Below are 19,783 nucleotides of genomic sequence, written 5' to 3'. Positions count from 1 at the left end.
TATGATAATAGGATAACTCTTAGTTTCTCTATAATTATCCTGATTGTCCAATTAAATAATTCTTAAATTATTTCGAGTTGATAAAATATGCTAATCTGTCTAATAAAATATACAGGTTGTAGGTCAAAGATCAGACACTTGGCAAAAATAAGCATTTTTAACAACAATCTTGACACTATGAGACAGAGCTAGAAGTACAGATATACGAGGTAGATGCAAGGTGGAGAACATCAAGAACTGGGTGAAAAATAGAAGAGTAGAATGGAACGATTATATAAGCCGAATGACAACAAATAGAGTAATAAAGATAGCAAGAGACGGTTCCCCAATAGGAAGACGATCAGTAGGAAGACCACGTAAACGATGGAACGACAACTTACTGGAGGCACGTTGAAAAACAGACAGTGCCATGTCTACATAAAAAGAAGAAGAATAAGAAGAAGAGAACAACAACAATCTTTAAAAAGTTTAACGATTTTCTTATTAAGTTACGTTGTAAAATAATTTATGCCAAGATAACAAAAGACAGACGGTGTCTACACTCTTCTAATATCAACAAATAACTAATAATAAAAATAAAGGCACAATTGTACTTTAAAATAATTTTATTTTTGACGTTTCGATTTCCACTTCGGAAATCCTTCTCGAAATACAAAACATAGATGCTTTTTTTAATAGTTAAATTTAACCTGATATTCAACAAACTTTGTGTGGCATATTCCACATCTTCCAGGAACACAAAAAAACGAAAGGAAATGGTAGTAAATATTTTCTTTTATTTTCTCTCTGTTTATCCCTACATTTTCATATTTGCAGATAATATTTATTGTACAAAAAAACTTACAACGGCTGATTAATATTAATTCTTAGTAATAAATAATATTTCTTTTTATTTTCTTCATAGAATTAACCACTCTTGAATGTTATAATAAAGTTTTTCCCATTAGTTTTCTTTAACCACTATACAGTTTAATATAATTCTTATGAATGACTACGTATTTATCATTTTTGTTTATAATAATGTTTAATCCTCAATAACGCTCAAAACAAAGGTTTTGAGATCGGGACAAAGAACAGGACAAACCTAAGTTTGTCCCGTTTTTAAATAATACCTTGTCTACTGGTTTATATGTTATTTTGCCCGTTTTGGCATTATATGCTTTTTTTCTAATATGATTTAGCGTTTCTCTGACTTCTTTTGGGGCTACTTCTAATCTATATTTTAGTTTCATGGGATAGTCGCAAAATTTATACAGTTGTTCTATTTTGTTTTATATATTTGTAGGCAGTTTACAGGAGTTTTCGAACAAGAATTCGAATGATGTGTAACCTGTTGCTAAAATGTAAAATGTAAAATATAAAAACAGTAATATTGTACCCACGTACTCTAACATGTCGGAAATTTTAACAATTGAATCCTAAGATACCCATTTAAATGTGAGTATTATCTAAATTGTCTCGTGATGATATACTGTGAAGTTTAGTTGCTCTATTTGCGGCAATGCGCATGTTTCCTTAAATACTCTTACCATAAACTCTACCCCTTGGTCTATTACTGTCCTTCTGTGTACTCCATACTTAAAAATAAAATTTTCTACCAATAATATTTTGGTTTCTTTATTTTGTATTACATATCCTTCTATGTATTTTCTTAACTCGCACTGTAGTGTCAATACATATGTTTCCATTATCATTTATCCTAACCCATTGTCTCCCAAAGGTCACAAGTGGAGATAATATTATTTATTGCAATAAGAAATAGGGAGAAGCTTAAATTAGATCCTTGGGAAATTCCGTTTTATTGAATTTTGGTATTAGATAAAGTACCGTTAACTCGTACATTAAAAGTTGGATAAGATGGGAAATTTTTTATGAATTGTGCTATATTACCTTTTATTCCCCATCCACTAAGTGTTTAAATAATATCATATCGCCAAACTGTATCGTATACTCTAGTTATGTCAAAAAATACTGCGATACATTTTTGTCCACATGCCATTGCTTCATGAATCTCAGACTCTAAACTAATAAGATTATCCAGTGTTGAACGATTTTTCCGGAATCCGCTTTGTTTCGGGGCAAGTAATTTATTATTTTCTAAAAACCACATTAATCTGTTGGATATGAATTTCTCGAGAACTTTACACATTACTTTTTAATTTTTAGTTGTCTACATATACAAAATTTATTAATAAAAAATCTGCAGAAACATGCAAATGACACATGCTAGATATATACACCCTAATATAAATAGAAAGGTTATAATATTCTCTAAAAATAGAAAATTTATATATAGGGTGTTCCATTTACAAAAAATGAGAAAATTTTGTATTTGAAAATAGTGATCACACTGTAACGGTCACACAGGAAAAAGAACAAGGGGAAGACCGAAGCTGAGATACTTAGAACAACTAGAAAATGATATAACAACCTTAAAAATAAAAAAATGAAGAAAAAAAAGCATGAAACAGATCAGAATAGAGAAGAATCCTGGAACAGGTCAAGACTCAAAAAGGGTTGTCGAGCCAGTGATGATGATGATGATGATGATGATCACACTGTATATTGTATGACTAGATGTCAAATATATTAAATTATGTAAAAGTAACACTACACTAGAAAAAATATGACATAACATTTTAATTTTTATTACCTTGGAAACCTAATCCACAGAGATATTAAAAAACTGGAACTCTATGATATAATTTTATTACCTGGGTTCGTATCGTAATCGGGTAGCTCCCTTATCTTTGTGTCTTCGTAGTCATCTATTGGTACATTCTCGTAAGGATATCTGAATTTTGTGTAATAACTGGGTCGATCATAATCAGAAATGCTCGGAACATCTTTACTAGGTCGATCAAAGTCAAAGTTGAGCCCTGTAACAAAAGTAAGAACCAATTAATATACTCTTTTATTCAATAATAAAAATGTATCGAGTACTAAAAGTGTAGTATTCCCATTTAATAAATTAAGCTAAGAACATATTTTTTACACTTGTCGTATTTGACTCCTGTCAACACGACACGTCAGAATGTGACATATCAGATATTCCAGGCACATATATATGTTGTAAAGCGTGTATTATGCTGACATTTTGATGTTTTAAACTAGTGAAATAGTGCTTATAAAATAATAGAGCACCTACAAGAAGAAATGGATTGGTTAGATAAAGAAGAGAAAACGGTAGCTGTTACTGCGGCATTGTTTGTGCTGCAACATAAATCCAGTACTCCAGCGAGTACTGGGTTCATCCTTATTTTGTACATTGTACACAAAAACATATTTGCGTACTCTATTCTTCTATTGATTGTTTCTCCATATTTAAATGTATAAATATAATAAATATGTAAACAAACACACGGCGGGGAGGTCTAGTGAATATAACCTCGTCTTGTTCTTTTAACACTCTGAAGAAAATCTGATGACGTTAGATATTAATTATTATGATGTGTCTCTGACGACACATCACAATAATATGTATAGATCCATTTAAAATAACGCAATAGATATTTATATGACACGTTTTAATGCGTGTTAACACGACGCGTGTTAAAAATGTGTCCTTAGCTTAAGCTGTGCATGAAGACTATTTGTTTATTGAATATTGCCTATTCAATTTCAATTCAATAGAGAAGTTCCTTCTCTATACGGACCATTGTTGTTATTGAGTACATACAACGTTTTCTTTTTCAATGAGATATATTTTGAAGGGATGTTTAAGTTTCCCTGATTTTTATAATTTTCTTCTCTTTATTGAGTCATAATCCTGTTTAAAATCAACAAATATATTATGCACGTCAATATCGTGTACCCAAGGTTTATTTAAAATTTTTTGTACAATGAAAAACTAATCCGTTGTCGACCTTCCTTGCAGACACCCAGTTTAATATTTATACTTAACCGTTTTAGCCACTTATTGAGGATCGATGTAAAAATTTGATAAGTTAAATATAAAAGGGTTTTATCGCGGTTCTTTTACATTTTAGTTTGTCCCCTTTTTGTATATTCTATAGTTTGTATATTGGTATATAGCAAGGGCGGATCCAGGACCGATTTTCGAGGGAGCCATGAACTTTTTTTAGCGGTGATACCAGGGGATCTGGGGGAAATTTTTTAAAAATTAGGGTTAAAATTGTGCGTTTTAAGGCACCTTCCACACACTTTTGAGTGCCATAAAGACATTTAAGACCATTTAAGTTCAACAAGTGCAAAGAAAGAAATGTAGCTTAGTTTATGAAATTAAAATAGCATAAAAAAGGCAAATAATATTGGCCTTATCGGCCTTAAAGTTACTTTATTTGTCTATTTTAGTAAAATAATTTTACAAAAATTATTCTTGTACACTAAACTTCATACAACAAATTCGAGTCATCTGACTGGTTAATGTGCAAATCGCTCTATTACTTTTTCAGTGTCTACTTCAATTTATCGGTGAACACGAAGGAGGCAAAGACCCGTGAATCGCATTTCCCTCATTCTTGCCTTTAGCTACGTCTTCACTCTTCTTAACGTAGAGAAGGACCTCTCTGCTGTAGCCACACTGACACTGACTAAAAAATAATACAATACTATATAATGATGTATTCTTGTATTGAAAATTAAAAAAATTGATAAAAAACTATAAACTAATAAAGTCAAATTACTTTAGTGGATAGGGTAGTCTTTCAAATAGTTGCAAATAATTTTATCAATAAGAATAAATAATTATTTCAATACACCTACTAAATTGGTTATATTAAACAAAACAAAAGTTTTACCAAATAATATTGTAAATACTTGACTTGTGATATATACTAATACTTGATATATATCAGTAAATACACTGATTACAATAGTTTTATTAAAAAATAAATAGGTCTGTTTAGTTACCTGAGAGAGTAGCCAAGATTTTTAGAAGGTTGTGGATTATAGGAAAATTATTGGCGTCACAAACGTTAATTTCTTCCTTTTTGTTCTTCCAGTAATTTCTCCATATCTAGTTCACCTTCATGTTTGTCTGTGTATCACCAATATTAATGATAGGTGAAAATTAGTCAACTGCTTTCTTTAAATATTTCACTTTAAATGTTTCACTTCTTTTTCTCATTGGGAATCAGTTAGGACTATGGGAATAATGCCCCGTAGCCCCAAGCATTCCAATGAGGTATCATGTAGTCTTGAGGTTAAATCGGTACAAACAATGTATAGAAGAGGTATGTAAATTAACAGTCTGTAATATTCTTCTGGGCCACCAGGATGATTGGCTCTCTTTGTCTGTCTACCCACAAATCTAGGTAACTTCACTACAACATCCAATTCGTCTGCTAATTCTTTATCTTCGGAAAAGATCTTACTAAAACTTTCTTCGCAGTTAGATCTTCTATCTTTTAAAAACGACATGATATTGGAAACAGCTTTGATCGCCAGGTTATCATCAAGAGATTTTGTTTATAGAAGTCGGCTTAGTGGCAATGTTTATTTTAGAATGTCAGTCAGTGACATCATTGACATTAGAAATTCATTTAAAAAGAATTAAGCAAAGTTGATGCAAGTGCAGCAGTCTTGGGGTCCTTCCATGTTGAGATAGGTTTTAGTGCTTCAATTATATGTAAAATGACAGATCTGACCTCGATTACGCTTTCATGATGTTCAACCCATTTTGTTTCGCATAAACTTAAATTGTGTTAAATTGTGTCCAAGTTTTAGTTTTAAAATTTCATTTCTCTTGGCTGAAATTTAAAAAAATAATATTACTGACTTCATTGTTCTCACTGTGTTTCTGATGGATGATACGTTAATAGAAGTTGAAAGGAAGTTGTTTAAAATATGATTCTGACAAGGACATCTGACTAAATTTGTTGCGACCTTTTTTATTTCTTTTACTATATCGGCTGCTTCAGAGCTCATTACGCTACTGTCAATACCGATTTCTGTACATTTCTTCGGATCTAAGTGCAGTTCTTTCAACAAGTTTAATTCTATTTTTTGCATGGCTTCTTTTGTCAGTCGTTGTTCTTCCCCTCTTTTTTGATTTTCATGAACTATTTTTATGTTCTCGTAAGCGTCAGTGAACTTGGCAAAGGCTTCACGAATATTGTTATTGTGTATGTATCTCAAATTTAGAGAAAGCTGTTCATTATTTGTTTAATTATTTCTTTAGTACAACATGTTATCAATTGATTTTGACTAGTGCAACTAATATATGTTACTCGGAAAGATCTTGTGAATAGGTGTTTTTTAAAAGTCTCATCTCCTGATGCGATTTTAAATCTTAAAAATTTCATGAAATTTTTTTCATTGCTAGGTGCAGCATCTTTGTCCAGAAGCAAAAGACTTATACCATCACGATAGCCTCTTAGAGGAATATTTTGTCGACCTAAGAATACTAAAGACTCTACTATTGGTCGTAGTCTTTCTCTATTATCTTCTCTATTAGTGTTCTCGAGGGCCTGAAAATGCTGTAAAAATTTGTAAACAGCAAAACCCCTAGCCCTATCATTTTTTTTAGTTTCAGTAGAAACCTATTGCGGATTGTAAGTAGAAGACTTATTTCCCTAACATTCATATTAAGATGTGCTCAATTAGGAGAGAAAATAGACAATGAACCACTATTACAAGAGCCAGTATTCAACAATGTTCTTTAAAATCCCATCTAATTTCACAGGCTAAATGTGAGAATATGTTGATAATGTAAGAGAGAGCTTTTAAAATAGTTGTGTCTAATTTTCTTTGAAATATCAAAGCCGACAATTACAAATATCTTGTCACTGAATTACTTACTGCCTACTAGATAAATAGGATGTAACATGTTAAAATTCATCTCTTGGATGTTCATCTGAATTTCTTTTCAGAAACTTTAGGTGCTTAAATGATGAACAGTCCTAGTCTGTTGGCAGATTACTGCTGGTCATTAATATGTGATGCTCCAGCGAATATTTTATTAAAAGATCTGCTACAGTTCTATCCATGCCACAAAAACAAAGTTGATTTTTGTTGACTAGTGTGATCTCTCCTTCTTACTTTCTAAACAAACTTGTTCGAGATTTATATTTTTCTCTTAGAATTTAAAGAGATATATATGTTCTGTATCTTATCATTTTCGATTTTTATTTTTTCTCTTCGACATATATCATCGTGCTTTCTTGACAGGTGTTTTTTTTAGTTTTACTTTTTACATCTATTTATTGCGTTATATGCTTTTTTCTTGTATGGCTTGTTTACGACCTTCATTTTACCATTCTCCTCTTTTATTTTTCTTACTTTTACTTTCAGTGTTATTGCCATTTTTGACACTTTGGCTTTAATCCTTTTAAATTTTTTTCAGTGTCTAGGTTGTTTGTGTTTATAAGTGTTTGACTTATTTATCTTTTATATTTTTGCTTATAACTTTATTTGTAAATAGCGTCTATCTGTATTTTATCTGTATTTTGTCTATTCCAATAACGGATTAGATCCACAACATGTTTTTCTTCTGCTTCAACACCCTCAAGCTTATAATCAGGTTTTTCTGCTGCCAAAGTTGATTAAAAATTTCTTGTTTAGTCCATCAAAACTCAATGGTGTCTTGACTTAGTAAGTATTTGCCGATTGTTCCTGTGAATTGTTCTTATAATTATTTTTTTGTATTTACGTCCTTTTGTATATTCTTAATATCATTTCTTTGAGAATGGTCATACATTTTTTGTATCTGCCTGTAGAACTCCTGTTTTATTCCTATATCATGTACTACTGTTGAGATTTGGGCATTAATAATTAAAAGGTAAAAAACTTATTTTCAGTCTTAGTTTACGTACTATCTGAATAATTCTTTTGGAATCTAAGAAGTATTCTCTTTCCTCTATATAGTAGTGTGTTTTTGTATCTTTGATTTTAAGTTCTAGCCACTTTGTTTTATGTATTGCGGCTAGTTGTATTTGATGATTTTTAAGTTTATTCGACGACGAGGAAACCGCGATGGAGCACAAAAAAGGTTTTTAACCGTTGCTCATTTAAACTTGCTTGCAGAGGCAATGGGGCAAGATTCATATTTTCCAGAAGGAATTTGATGTTATGGGAGAATTTACCAGCCAAATTGAATACAACAGAATTTTTTCCAAAACAAATCAAGGCGGTTGGAAAAGTTAGGCAAGCAGCAAATGGCTGATAAGAAATTGATCAAACGAAAGTTTATGCCCAGTTGGATTATTTTTGGAATTAATGGAAACTCAAAAACTGTCCACTTGGAATCAGCACCGTATCTAAGTGGACAAAAATGCCAGCTGAAAAAATTGGAATAGACACAAAAAAACATAAAATAACAAACCATTTTCATCGATCTTCAGCTGTGTCAGCCTTCTTTAAGCAAGGTGTTTCTGAACAGGAGTTAATTAAATTAACGGTTCACTCAAATGCAAGCTCTCTGAAACCATATCTGCAGCTCGATTGCAGTCACCACCAGAAGTTGATTGAAAATCTCAGAACAACAAATGAAGCTGGAACTTTGAGTTCCCAAATGCTACAGGTCAATAATACACAAAATCATGCTATGGTAGAAAAGAATGGGCAAACTACTGTAGCTCATAATAATTTTACATTTAATATTGTTAACAAATAAATAAGGATTATTTTTCGTTGATATGGTGCATTAATTGTCTCGTGAAATAGTCTTGTCGAATATCATTCGAAAGAAAATTATTTACCGGCAAAATTTTCTTATTATTCAAGTTTTCTTATTTAAGTTTGTTGCCTTTTGAGAATTTTTGCATATGAAATTTTGACAAAATCACTCGACTGACGTCTCGTGATTTAACTATCAAAATTTAATTAGATTGCAAAGCAACAACCTTTGGCACCAATTGAAAATATTGCAGGCAAAATTTTCTTTCTTATGATTATGTACGATAAAAAACGTAGTACACGTATTAGTAAGAAATGGGCATTGAAAAATGGATCTGAGAAAAACTATATATATTTTTTATTTTTTCACCTCTTTAGAACTTCTTTTTTGTTTATAATGATGCTATATTATTTATCTCTATTTCGATATTTCTTCTTCTATTTTAGCATATTTCCGGAATACTAATTCTCAATGTTCTATTCGTGGCCAAAAGTGGTCTTCGTTTACTCTCTTCCGATTTACGAAACTTGACTCAAGCGTCAACACCAAATTTTATAAAGGATGAGTTGCTAAAAGACTGCTCCTCATCCCAACCTATATGACCAAAATTTTTGTTCAGGGTATATTCCCGTAACCGACATGCTCCAGTTCCAAATTGCCAGAAACTCACCTTTCATCCTATCTTGTCAATTACATTCATCAGCTAACATATATATATTTTATGCCATGTACGCAGTGGTTACACAATTTTTGTTTTGAAATGGCTAGAATTTGCTAGCAATGTGTTAAATTTTCACATTGTACATATTTATTTAGGTTTAAAGCACTTAAGACACTACATTTTCAATCGGAATTAAAATTCCCTATTTGAAGAAAGTACAGTACATTTTTATGGGAAAAGTCATATCCAGTCAATAGGAGTTCAAAGAAATGGTTTGAAGAGCAGATAATAGGATAAATAACAATTTTGTTTCAAAATATATTTAAATAGTTGAAATTTGTTATTCCTAACATCCATTTTCCCGTCTTAACTGGTAAAACGTTATTTTCTTGTTACGTAAAAATATGAGTCATAGTTTTAACCTGTAAACATGTTTTTATTCACATGTTTATGTTTTAGATTTTACGAGAGGCTTCTATTTACCTGAAGGGACCTTCCAGAAACGGTCGAGCCGATGTAAAAATACCCGTTTGCCTTACCGTTATAATTTCGCCGCTAGTCGAGAAGGCTGTTCGATGGTTCTAGCGTAACGGCAATGGCATATATTAACAGGACATTTTATTTGGAGGGACAGTTAATTCTCAAGACGCGCTCGCGAATTTAATTGTTACGTACGGATATATATAAATTATTGTCAGATAAGTTAATATAAATAAAAAATAAATTAAATCCATAAGTGTTATAAATATTGAACCTTTTAATAAATTCACAACATTCTGAACAAAAAGTTATCTAGGAAGTGATATTTCATGGGATGAGTAGAAAGTCTTCTGAAAATCCCATAAAATCACTTTTGGATCGTGTTACGTATAACATTTTTTGTCTGCAGGTGTTTATTATGTTAAACAGAATCTAAAGAGATACATTATTTACGAATTAGTAATTCATACCTCTCTCTTGACTTAGCGACAGGAATTCATAAGTAGCCGTTTTAGCAGCTTCACTAACCTCGTGTGGAATTAAGTCGGCGTCACTTTCACTAGTGACTTCCACTTTCTATTTTTTGAAATAAAAAAACAAACAAGTTAATATTATTTTTAAGGCCGCCTAAGTATATACTCAAAATCGTTCCAAAAGTAAAAAAATTGTTCCAACAGTGAAAAATATCGTCGCGAAAATACTTTCTTTTGGTACAATTTGTGAAAAGTGGTAGCTTCGATTTAATAAATCGTACCGAACATTAAGTTAAAGTTTTTCCAATCACTATTTTTTATCTTTTCAGTCAATATTATGATTGAACAACACTGCGATTTATTATGAAAAGACAGTCGATTTTTAATTTGTTGCTAGTCAAACTTGTTTTGCGACATCACAAATTTAAAAATATGAATCACAAAGTAGAAATCCGAAGATTTCTATCGACGAAACCAAAGTTCAGATTTGTCTTTAATCTGTGCCTTATATTAATTGCAAGACAAAACAGACGGCGCTAAAAATATGTAAGAGAGATATGGAAAATCTAAAAGTTGCATTCCATAATATATCTCCTCATCTAAGCAAAATTCCTTGGCGAATTGAGTTCTTGTACCCATAAAGAGTAAACTGAAATAAAATAAAAGACAGTTAGGATTTGATTTAACGTATAGTGCCTCTGTATATTCGCTTGTACGTATTTTATGGTACCAGGAATTATCAGAGCGACTGAAACATAAGCTCTAAACGTGAAAACAAATATTTTTCGTCAAAAACTGTCTTTCTTTTAAAAATATGAATATAGAGTTGTAACTATTCGAAACAGAAATAAAAATTTCAAAAAAAAAATTGGCAGCAGCAGAAAAAGCGACTTACGATATATTGCCATTAAAACCAAAAGCCCGTTATGAGAAGTCATACGAACGACGCATTTAAAAATTGGTGTCGAGAAAAAAAATTAAAAATATAAATAAAGAAGTCCCTTTGGCTTTATTCTGTTTTCCATTTTGCTCAAAAATCCCAAAAACGGGCTTTTCAAACATCGTGGAGGTTATATTATATACTAAAATCTACTTTGGCCCTAACCGATAACTAATGGCGTTTATTGAAAAAGAAGTTTATTGGTCATAAACCGAAGAAATCTAAAATTCTGTCAAAGGAACCAATATAAAAAATATAACAATTCCCAACATTTGAGACATATCTTTCCATCAGATATTTAATCCTTACAATTGTACATTTAATATAAATATTCAAAAGTAATGCATTTATTCAATTTATATAGTTGTATCCAGTTTTGTAATATTATAAATCCTTTATATAGAATAAAATAATTAAGAACCTACGGACTCGCCTACGGCTCATCCAGGAATCTGCTTGCCTCGACCTATAAAACAAAACAGTTTTCGGCCTTGTAGTGTAAAATACTATTTTATTGTTGTGCCAAAATATGGATTTTTATAAATTGCCTTAAATCAGTACGAACTGAAATTTTTCCAATAAAAAAAAATTCAAGATATTTTTAAAAATTTTTGACGATGCCCTGAAAACAATATAAAAACATCGGGATCGGGAGATTCTACGATACTTTTTTGTTTCTCGTATACTTTACGTTGAAAGCATTATGTTTTGTATCTAACTAAGACACCAGCTCAGGATAAAAAAGTATATCAAAAGTGACCTCGAGAAAAATCTATTAGACTTGAAAGTTCAAGGATACATGATTTAATTAAATATCAAAATTTTAAAAATCAAAATTTGGCAAAAGTATAAAATAAAAATGCATTGAATACGATTATTGTATTTTTTTTTAATTATACGAGTATTTTGAGGTAAAGTCTGCGGTAAATCTGCGTAAACTTGGTCTTGTAACAGCCACACTTCACTAGTGATGAAAAAGTAATTTTGAATAAATGTGATAGAAAAAGTACACGATAGTGCACGTTTGTTTTATACAAATTTTTAAGTTGTTTCTGTAAAATAATAAATAAAAATGTGTAGTTAGAACTGTGAATTATAAAAAAAATAAACTGTTAATAAGATTTAAAAAACCGCATGTCGATATCGTTTTTCTCTCCTGAGATATCTTGGGGATCGTGTAAAGGGTAGGAATTTTTCTTTTAACTTTAATTAATAAGCAGGTTAACCTCAGCGAAAATCGATAAATTTAGTATAAACAGGTTTTAGCATTCACTTATCTATATTAATTTTATCAATCATAAGGAAGGGGTAAAATATATGGTGGCGTGACCTAAAATTTCTTCTTTTATTTATAATTTACCGCTATACCAAAAACTTCGCTACATAATTCTTACAATATCAGTAAAAATCGCGATTCGATAACTTTTGTCAAACTGTAAGTATAATATACATATTTTGTATCACAAACTAATTAAAGTTAATAATAGTTAAGTTATATCCTATATAAGATAAAAATTGGACTCATCGTTGTGAAAAAAAAACATAAAACAGTGTAGTAAAATAAAAAATCAACAAATTAAACAAATAAAAAATTCAATACTAAGAATGTAATTAGTGAAGCTCAACATGTTCAAAATGTTATTCATAATTTTTGATACAAGAATTTAGTCTATTTCAATTTCTGCGACTGAAATACTTTGTATTTCATATCACATGCTGCGTGTTGTTTAACAATAAACTTCTACTTTTGTTACTTATATTTTATACATAATATAATATTTATTTCATACAAATATAGTCCTGTAGGAGGTGTAAGAATTTAACAATTATATAGCAATTTCCGTAATATTTTCTCTCAGTTTGTGATAAATCTATGTTATTAATTTTGCAGATATCTAGGTATTGTTTTGATAAAAGTTGTCGGATAACCATTTTTAAAATTATTGTAATAATTATGAAGCAAATTTTATTTTTACCTTAGATAACTGTGTTTATTGTTGTTGTGGGAGTCAATTGAAAATAAAGAGACACATTTTTCTTTACGCGTGGGTAAAGTTCGTTTTTATTTGTAATTTTTAAATTTTTTATCTAAAAACACAAGTACCACTTATGTGATAACAACTTAAACTGTTACTTTATATTTGAAAATTTTTCTGCTACTTCGCCAGTTTTTTTGATAATAATTTATTTTCTTAATCTTATTATAGTTTTCTGATAGTCCACAGTTAAAAGTGCGTCCTTATTTTTATTATTTAAAAAAAAACTAGATTTCTAGAGGAATTCTCCAATCTTATAATTTTATATTGCTGGGAAATTGCTGTTTTAAAAAAGCCCAAGGTTGCAATGATTATCAAGTAGAATAGAACCAGAGGTACATACTTTTTCTAGAACCAGTAGGGGAGAGTTTCTACAATTCTCCGCTACCTTTATAACTCTGTAAATAATTTGCAGGTTTTTGTCGATGCCATTTTTGTAATGAAATTTTTTTTCCGTGCGAGATATGACCAAAATATTTAGTTCTTAGTTCGCCATCCGGTAAATGGAAAAGTAAACGTGAGTCTGCAGCTACGTGATTACATTTATACTCAAGACCAATTTTATGCTGTTTACTGTATACAATAAGTGCATATGTTTGAGGCACGATGCCACCAAATAAATAAAACATTGATTGGTATTTTTTTCTTATAAATTCGCAATACTCCAGTGTTACAGGGGCTATTCGCCTTCCAATTTTGTCGGACTTTAATTTATATGTCGGATATATATATATATATATATATATATATATATATAACTCCGATGTATGCTTCCACCCCAGAAGTGGTTGCCATCCCTTCTCGGGGATGTGGAAATTCCATTACTAAAAATAATCACGGGAATTAATATAGAATTAATTCAATTTTCATTTAATTAACATTTAATAATCTGTACGGGCGCCGATATCTTGCACTTAAAACAAGTTTCTAGACATAAGTTCTAAAGTCGTCTTAAGAACCAAGAATCATAACAATGAAACGATCATTAGAAATTTCCTAATTATTGTTTTGAGTCACCCGAAAAATTTAAACAGCAAACGCAAGTAAAAAAATAACCTTTCACATAGTCATATATCAATTTTTAACAATAAAAGGATAGTTGTTGACGACATCCTGTACGTCGAGGGTCAAAAAGGTGAGCTAAAAGGTGGGTCAAAAAGCTCCTGTTCGCGATAGCCGTACTTCAAAAAGTCTAACTTAGTCGGAGTATTAATAATTTTACTTAACTTGTGTCAATTCGCATCACCGAAGTTAGCTCCAGTTGTTTTTGCACATAGTGTTTATTAGCTATATTGATATTCAAATCGACTAAATTTCGTGAATCATCTGTCGTTAGCACGTTATCGGTGTCCAAAAAACGTAATTTTAATGATTTTTAAATATACCTGTTAAAACGTTTTTTGCGAAATTTTCATTTATCCCAGATTTTTGGCTGCTCCTTCAAAAAGGTACAGAAAGGTGGACCTACTTTTTATATCATTTATAGATTTCATAAATCCATATTAGAGTAACACCAACAATTATATATGCATCAACCGCATGGTGGCAAAAATTGCAGCAAAAGAACAGGATATTATAGACAGAGAAAACCTAAGCAACGTACCGTTTTGATAAGGAAATAGTAACACAATACATAAAATATCGGATACTGAATAGATATAATTTCTAATAATTTGGTATCCAGAGATAGGCCAGATATAGATTTGTAAGTACCAATACAAATAACATTTGCCCATGGGTACAATAAGGCAGAGAAAACACTCGAGCCAGACTGCATTATACCTGGTAGAGACAGGTGTAAAGCTGCAGAAGAATCGGGTGAAGGAATATTTGATTGTGGTAGCGGAAATTTAAACATTTTTATTCTAGGATAATATACCTCTGTATTTTAGGCAGAGCTTTTTGCAATTTGCAGTGTGCAAGAAAAATTAATACAGGGGCTTAATACAGGGTGTCATACTGGAATGGGTTTCAGCTCATCGTGTAATACACGGCAATGGATGAGCTTATATGTACTTTCCAGAAAAGTATCAGTTACAATACTTCTGTCTAGAGCTCTTTCTAATGCTTTACTTCGGGGAAGTGCTCAAAAACATCCGCTTTACTGGAAACTGACTTGGAAATGAATGCAACAAAACACTTACTAGGAAAATGTACCCGATCAAAACAAGAAGTAATTAGTTCAGATTCATACCACATTTCTCTCCTGTACATGCGCTAGTCAACTCCTGCATATAATAGGGATGTTTATATCTATAGTAGAGGACCTCAAACTACCGATCATATATTTCATCACTGCGGGTTATTAGATCGCAGGGGACAAACACTTTTTGGAGGCTACCAAGTGACTCCAAAATATATGGTATTCATCCATTAGACCTGTACAAGCTAATACAGTGTTCCAAAATCCTGGAATGGGTATTATGACGAAACGGAAGATGTACAATAAGCTAACTGGCTACAGTACCCGACCTGTTTACAACAGACCGTTTTCATCAAAACAAAAGACGTGTGTAGAAGTATTTAAATATATTTTTACATTTTTCGCTATTTTTGACCATGTCCTTAAAATTTTGGATATCGTGATTGCACTTTTAAGTGACTTTTTGGGGTGTAACTTTTCAAATTGTAATCAAAATTGTTGAGTATGAATTTTAAAGTATATTGTTTTTACAAATATTATACTTTACATTTCTTTGTAGATAGGGCAGGCAATTATTTATAAAATTAATAACTACTTTGACATAATTAAGACTTAAATAACTAATATTTTTGCTATACATACAGTAAATAAATAAAACATGAATATTAAAATAAATTACTTAAATTCTCTTTCTATGTATATATGCGTATATTTTTAATTTGAATGAAAAAAATAAAACAATAACAATGTATAAAAACAACAATAATTTTATTTATTACTATTATTATTAATATTCAGAATTCAGCGATACGGCTTTCACTTCCTTTAAGGGGAAAATTTAGTTGTTTTATGTTCTTTATGAGTTTCTTTGTAGTAACACCAGTAATAGTTCGTCATGAATAATCCTTCTTACTAAGCCACGCTCTTTATAATGAGTTCTAACAGACGCTTAGCAGTTCTTTTTTGTTGAAATAACTTGATCCTGAATGGCGAGTAGGAAAACATCTGTGTAATAAAACATGCTTTGTTTGACGGTATATTGTCGACATATGTCGTAGATATAGTCAGCAAATTTAAAGAAGTAAGATTAGCCATTACCTAGTATTTTCATTAAAGAGTTATTCGCAGCACCAATGAGATTTGGCCAAGTTAAGTTTTTCACAAATTTTCCAACAAAGTTGTATCTCGAACCAAATCATGATATCCCGTTTGACCAGAGTACGCAAGAATTGGTTTTACATAAATAGTGTAAAATTAAGCTATTAATAAAAAATTACTCATCCTAAATATATCTATTAAAGTTTATTTATACTCATGACAATAAAAATATTTCAAATATAAACTACAATCGAATCTTGACAAAAAATAATACTTTACCAGCCAAGCATTCTAATATACATTACTTTGTCAATAGATAAACAAAAATGTAATGTATATGTATGTATATTGGAATAAAATACGAATAGCAATCAATTTTGATAAAAATTGTAATTTATATATGCTCAATTTATATATGCTTGTATATTTGCTCAATTTTGCCAATATTACAAACCTGGTGGTTCCTAATACTTGATTCGATCTACACAAAAGAGGTCTCTATACATGAAGGTATCTTCAAGACTGCTAAAGAAATTTTGTGAATCTTGTCCAATACTACATTAAAATTAACAGCAGATTGTTATGTGGTGTACAATTAGGGCATGTACATATGCAAAATCTTGTACAAAAATTGTATATTATAAGGATTGTATCATATAGTTCCAAATTATTAAAAGAGGTAGCTAAATGTAATACAGACAATAGCTAAATCTAGTTTATAGAAAAGCTTACTAATATTACTGTTATATTCACGCGCGATATTCATATAAGTAGATTTCGATTATCACATAGCAGTTTTTCCATCGTGATATTCACACGCGTTTGTTTCTCGTACGAGTTCTAATTGTCTTTAGTGGATTAACGGTGTTTGTCTATAACGCATTCACAGCACTTTTTCACTATATCTATACAAGGTAGTGTTTCTTCTTTGTCAGTATCTCTTTACTAAGAGAGGACACAAGAGTGTATTATCTTTTACGGAGACCAATTAAAGAGAACTGATAAACAACGTATGTTCTACACTCGAACAAAAATCAAAGATTTTATTTAAAAAATTCTTTATCAAAGGTATAACAATAAAAATATCAATTAAACTTTGTACTCTGAAATAATATATATATATATATATATATATATATATATACATATATTAACAATATTTCAGTAACGTCTACACCATGTTTAACACCACTGCTTTAACTAAGGTCATCATTTCCCTCCATTTTCCTTTACAGTATACCATATTTTTCTTTTCCACACATGCTCGACTCAGGTTATGGTTCGGACCTCTGGAGGTGTCAGTCTCTTATCCAGTCTAATCTCGTCTCACATTAACAATAAAACGTCATATATTATAACTTTAGCCAAACAGAGCCACCCTTCACCCATGAATATAATACCACACAATAATATTTAATTTACTCTTTCCATCCACCTTACGTTCACGAACTTATAACTCACACACCTCATATTTCTAAGGTACCAAATGTTTTTAACATTTAAGTTAAATAAGTAATATACCAGCAGTACATTAGATCAATAATTCTGTTCACATTCTATATCAATAACACACTAAAATACATACATCAATTAATATTTTACTCTGTAATAATAGAATTAAAAAAACCCAACTTCCTACACATATCTGCTTTCCATATTCCAGGTACCAAATGTTGAAAAAGCATACAACCTTTAATAACCTTTAATCCACCTGCAATAATACCCAATTTACAAATTTCCCAACAAACTTTTAGTAAGGAAAGGATTTAAGTCAAAAGTCCTCAAATTCTACTGCTTAAACTGAGATATTCCTATAACCGGTATTCTAATACGCAAGTTCAATTGTACATATTTTCGATGGACAAAACCATCAGTTCAGTGGATGTGGGTTCGAGCCCAAGCTCGGTGTACAGAAAAATAAAAAAAAGGCTAACGCAGCAGTTTAAAATTGTAGATGAATCTGCGGCTTAGACTAGAATATGCTGGTGTCTGATAGGCCTATGGGGGAGCAGTACGGCAAGAGATAAGGGCTTGCGGCTCGGTGATACTCCTCCATAGATCTCTACCGGAAGGGCGTCGCGCCTAAATACGGGTGTATATATATATTTGAAATTTTAATTATTAGGTACACATTTTTTTATATGGTCAAACAAAGTCAGTATTATAGTTAGTAACATGTTTCCTCTCCTCGTTCTACTAAATCTTATTAGATTTTATTGCATCCCCTACTTACTTTCCCTGTTAGGAGTGTGCTGAATTTCATTTTGTTGCTCTGTGTAATTAAGTACTTAAAACGAAATTTCAATATTAGCCATTTTTATGCCATAATGGCTACGGCAATATATATTTTTTTGTAAATTATATGGCATAATATATAATTAGGTGAAGACTTGGTTTGTAAGGTAATCATTCTTGTGCAGAGCGATAGGCAGGAAGGAGCGACCGCGCCATTATTTCAACCATCTTAAACTTAACGAGAAAGGTCAGACAACAGGTACAAGCAACTCCAGACATTAATATTCCACCACCGGGGGTAATCCATTCATCCCTCCATCTAAACCAGCCCACTACTTAAGGGCTGCTTCAAAAGGAGACACACACCGTACACTACATACAAGTAGAAACAAAACAAAACAACACCTATGTAAATTGATTTCTATAATGTAGTTAACTTCTTTGAGAATTCATTTAAGATTTCGGCGTCAGTAGTGGAAGCTGAATAGTGGCTCGCCCCACTAACGCCGACGGATACGACACATTAAAATAAACAGTTCACCTTGGTTGCTGTCTCTTCTCTTTCTTTTCCTTGTGTTTTATGGTTTCTGTCACGAAACCAATGATCAAGTCAAAGATTCTTTTGTTTTCAGTTGCTTTATTCATTAGTTAATGTGGTTCGCCTAGAGGTGACCCCAGGCCCAGCTACAGCAAGGTTCGCCCCACATTGTATGCAGGACATACGAATACCACATGATGCGCGTCATCCACCACTCCACACTCGGGACATAGATCGTCCTCCGATCGGTCTTCTTTATTCTATATGTATAAGACCAGAAAGATCCATGCCCCGTCATAAATTGGGTGAAGTAGTAGTTGACACGTCTGTGTTTACATTCATACCACCTTACTACATTTGAAATAAGGGCCCTCGTCCAGGCAGCCTTGTCTGTTTCTCTTGATCATCGGTCCTGCCAGATCTCCAAACTCCGTTTCTGAATCTAAAGCTCCGTTGCCCCTTTGGTGCATCCCAACCCTTTCATTAGCCAAGGCCGGTACAGCATACGATCCTGTACGCGCTGCACACCCTGATCAATGCTTTCGTCTGCGTTCTAAGAAGCATATCTTCGTATTTCGCTTTATTGAGGATGTCATGCCAC

The 19,783-nt window shown here is 31.5% G+C and overlaps 1 protein-coding gene across 1 annotated transcript in view; it reads right to left on the bottom strand.

The window, feature by feature from the left end:
* LOC140434766 (uncharacterized) overlaps positions 1 to 19,783 on the bottom strand; it is a 108,067-nt gene that overhangs the window by 41,097 nt on the left and 47,187 nt on the right. Inside the window, exon 2 of the mRNA XM_072523263.1 lies at positions 2,715 to 2,879. Within this exon, the coding sequence (XP_072379364.1) occupies positions 2,715 to 2,879 (165 nt within the window). The remainder of the gene's footprint in view (positions 1 to 2,714; positions 2,880 to 19,783) is intronic.

Source organism: Diabrotica undecimpunctata, chromosome 2 (assembly GCF_040954645.1).
Source record: "Diabrotica undecimpunctata isolate CICGRU chromosome 2, icDiaUnde3, whole genome shotgun sequence".
NCBI classification, from domain to species: Eukaryota; Metazoa; Arthropoda; class Insecta; order Coleoptera; family Chrysomelidae; genus Diabrotica; species Diabrotica undecimpunctata.
The sequence above is the reverse complement of the archived record's forward strand: the minus strand, read 5'-3'. Positions and strand labels throughout refer to the sequence as shown.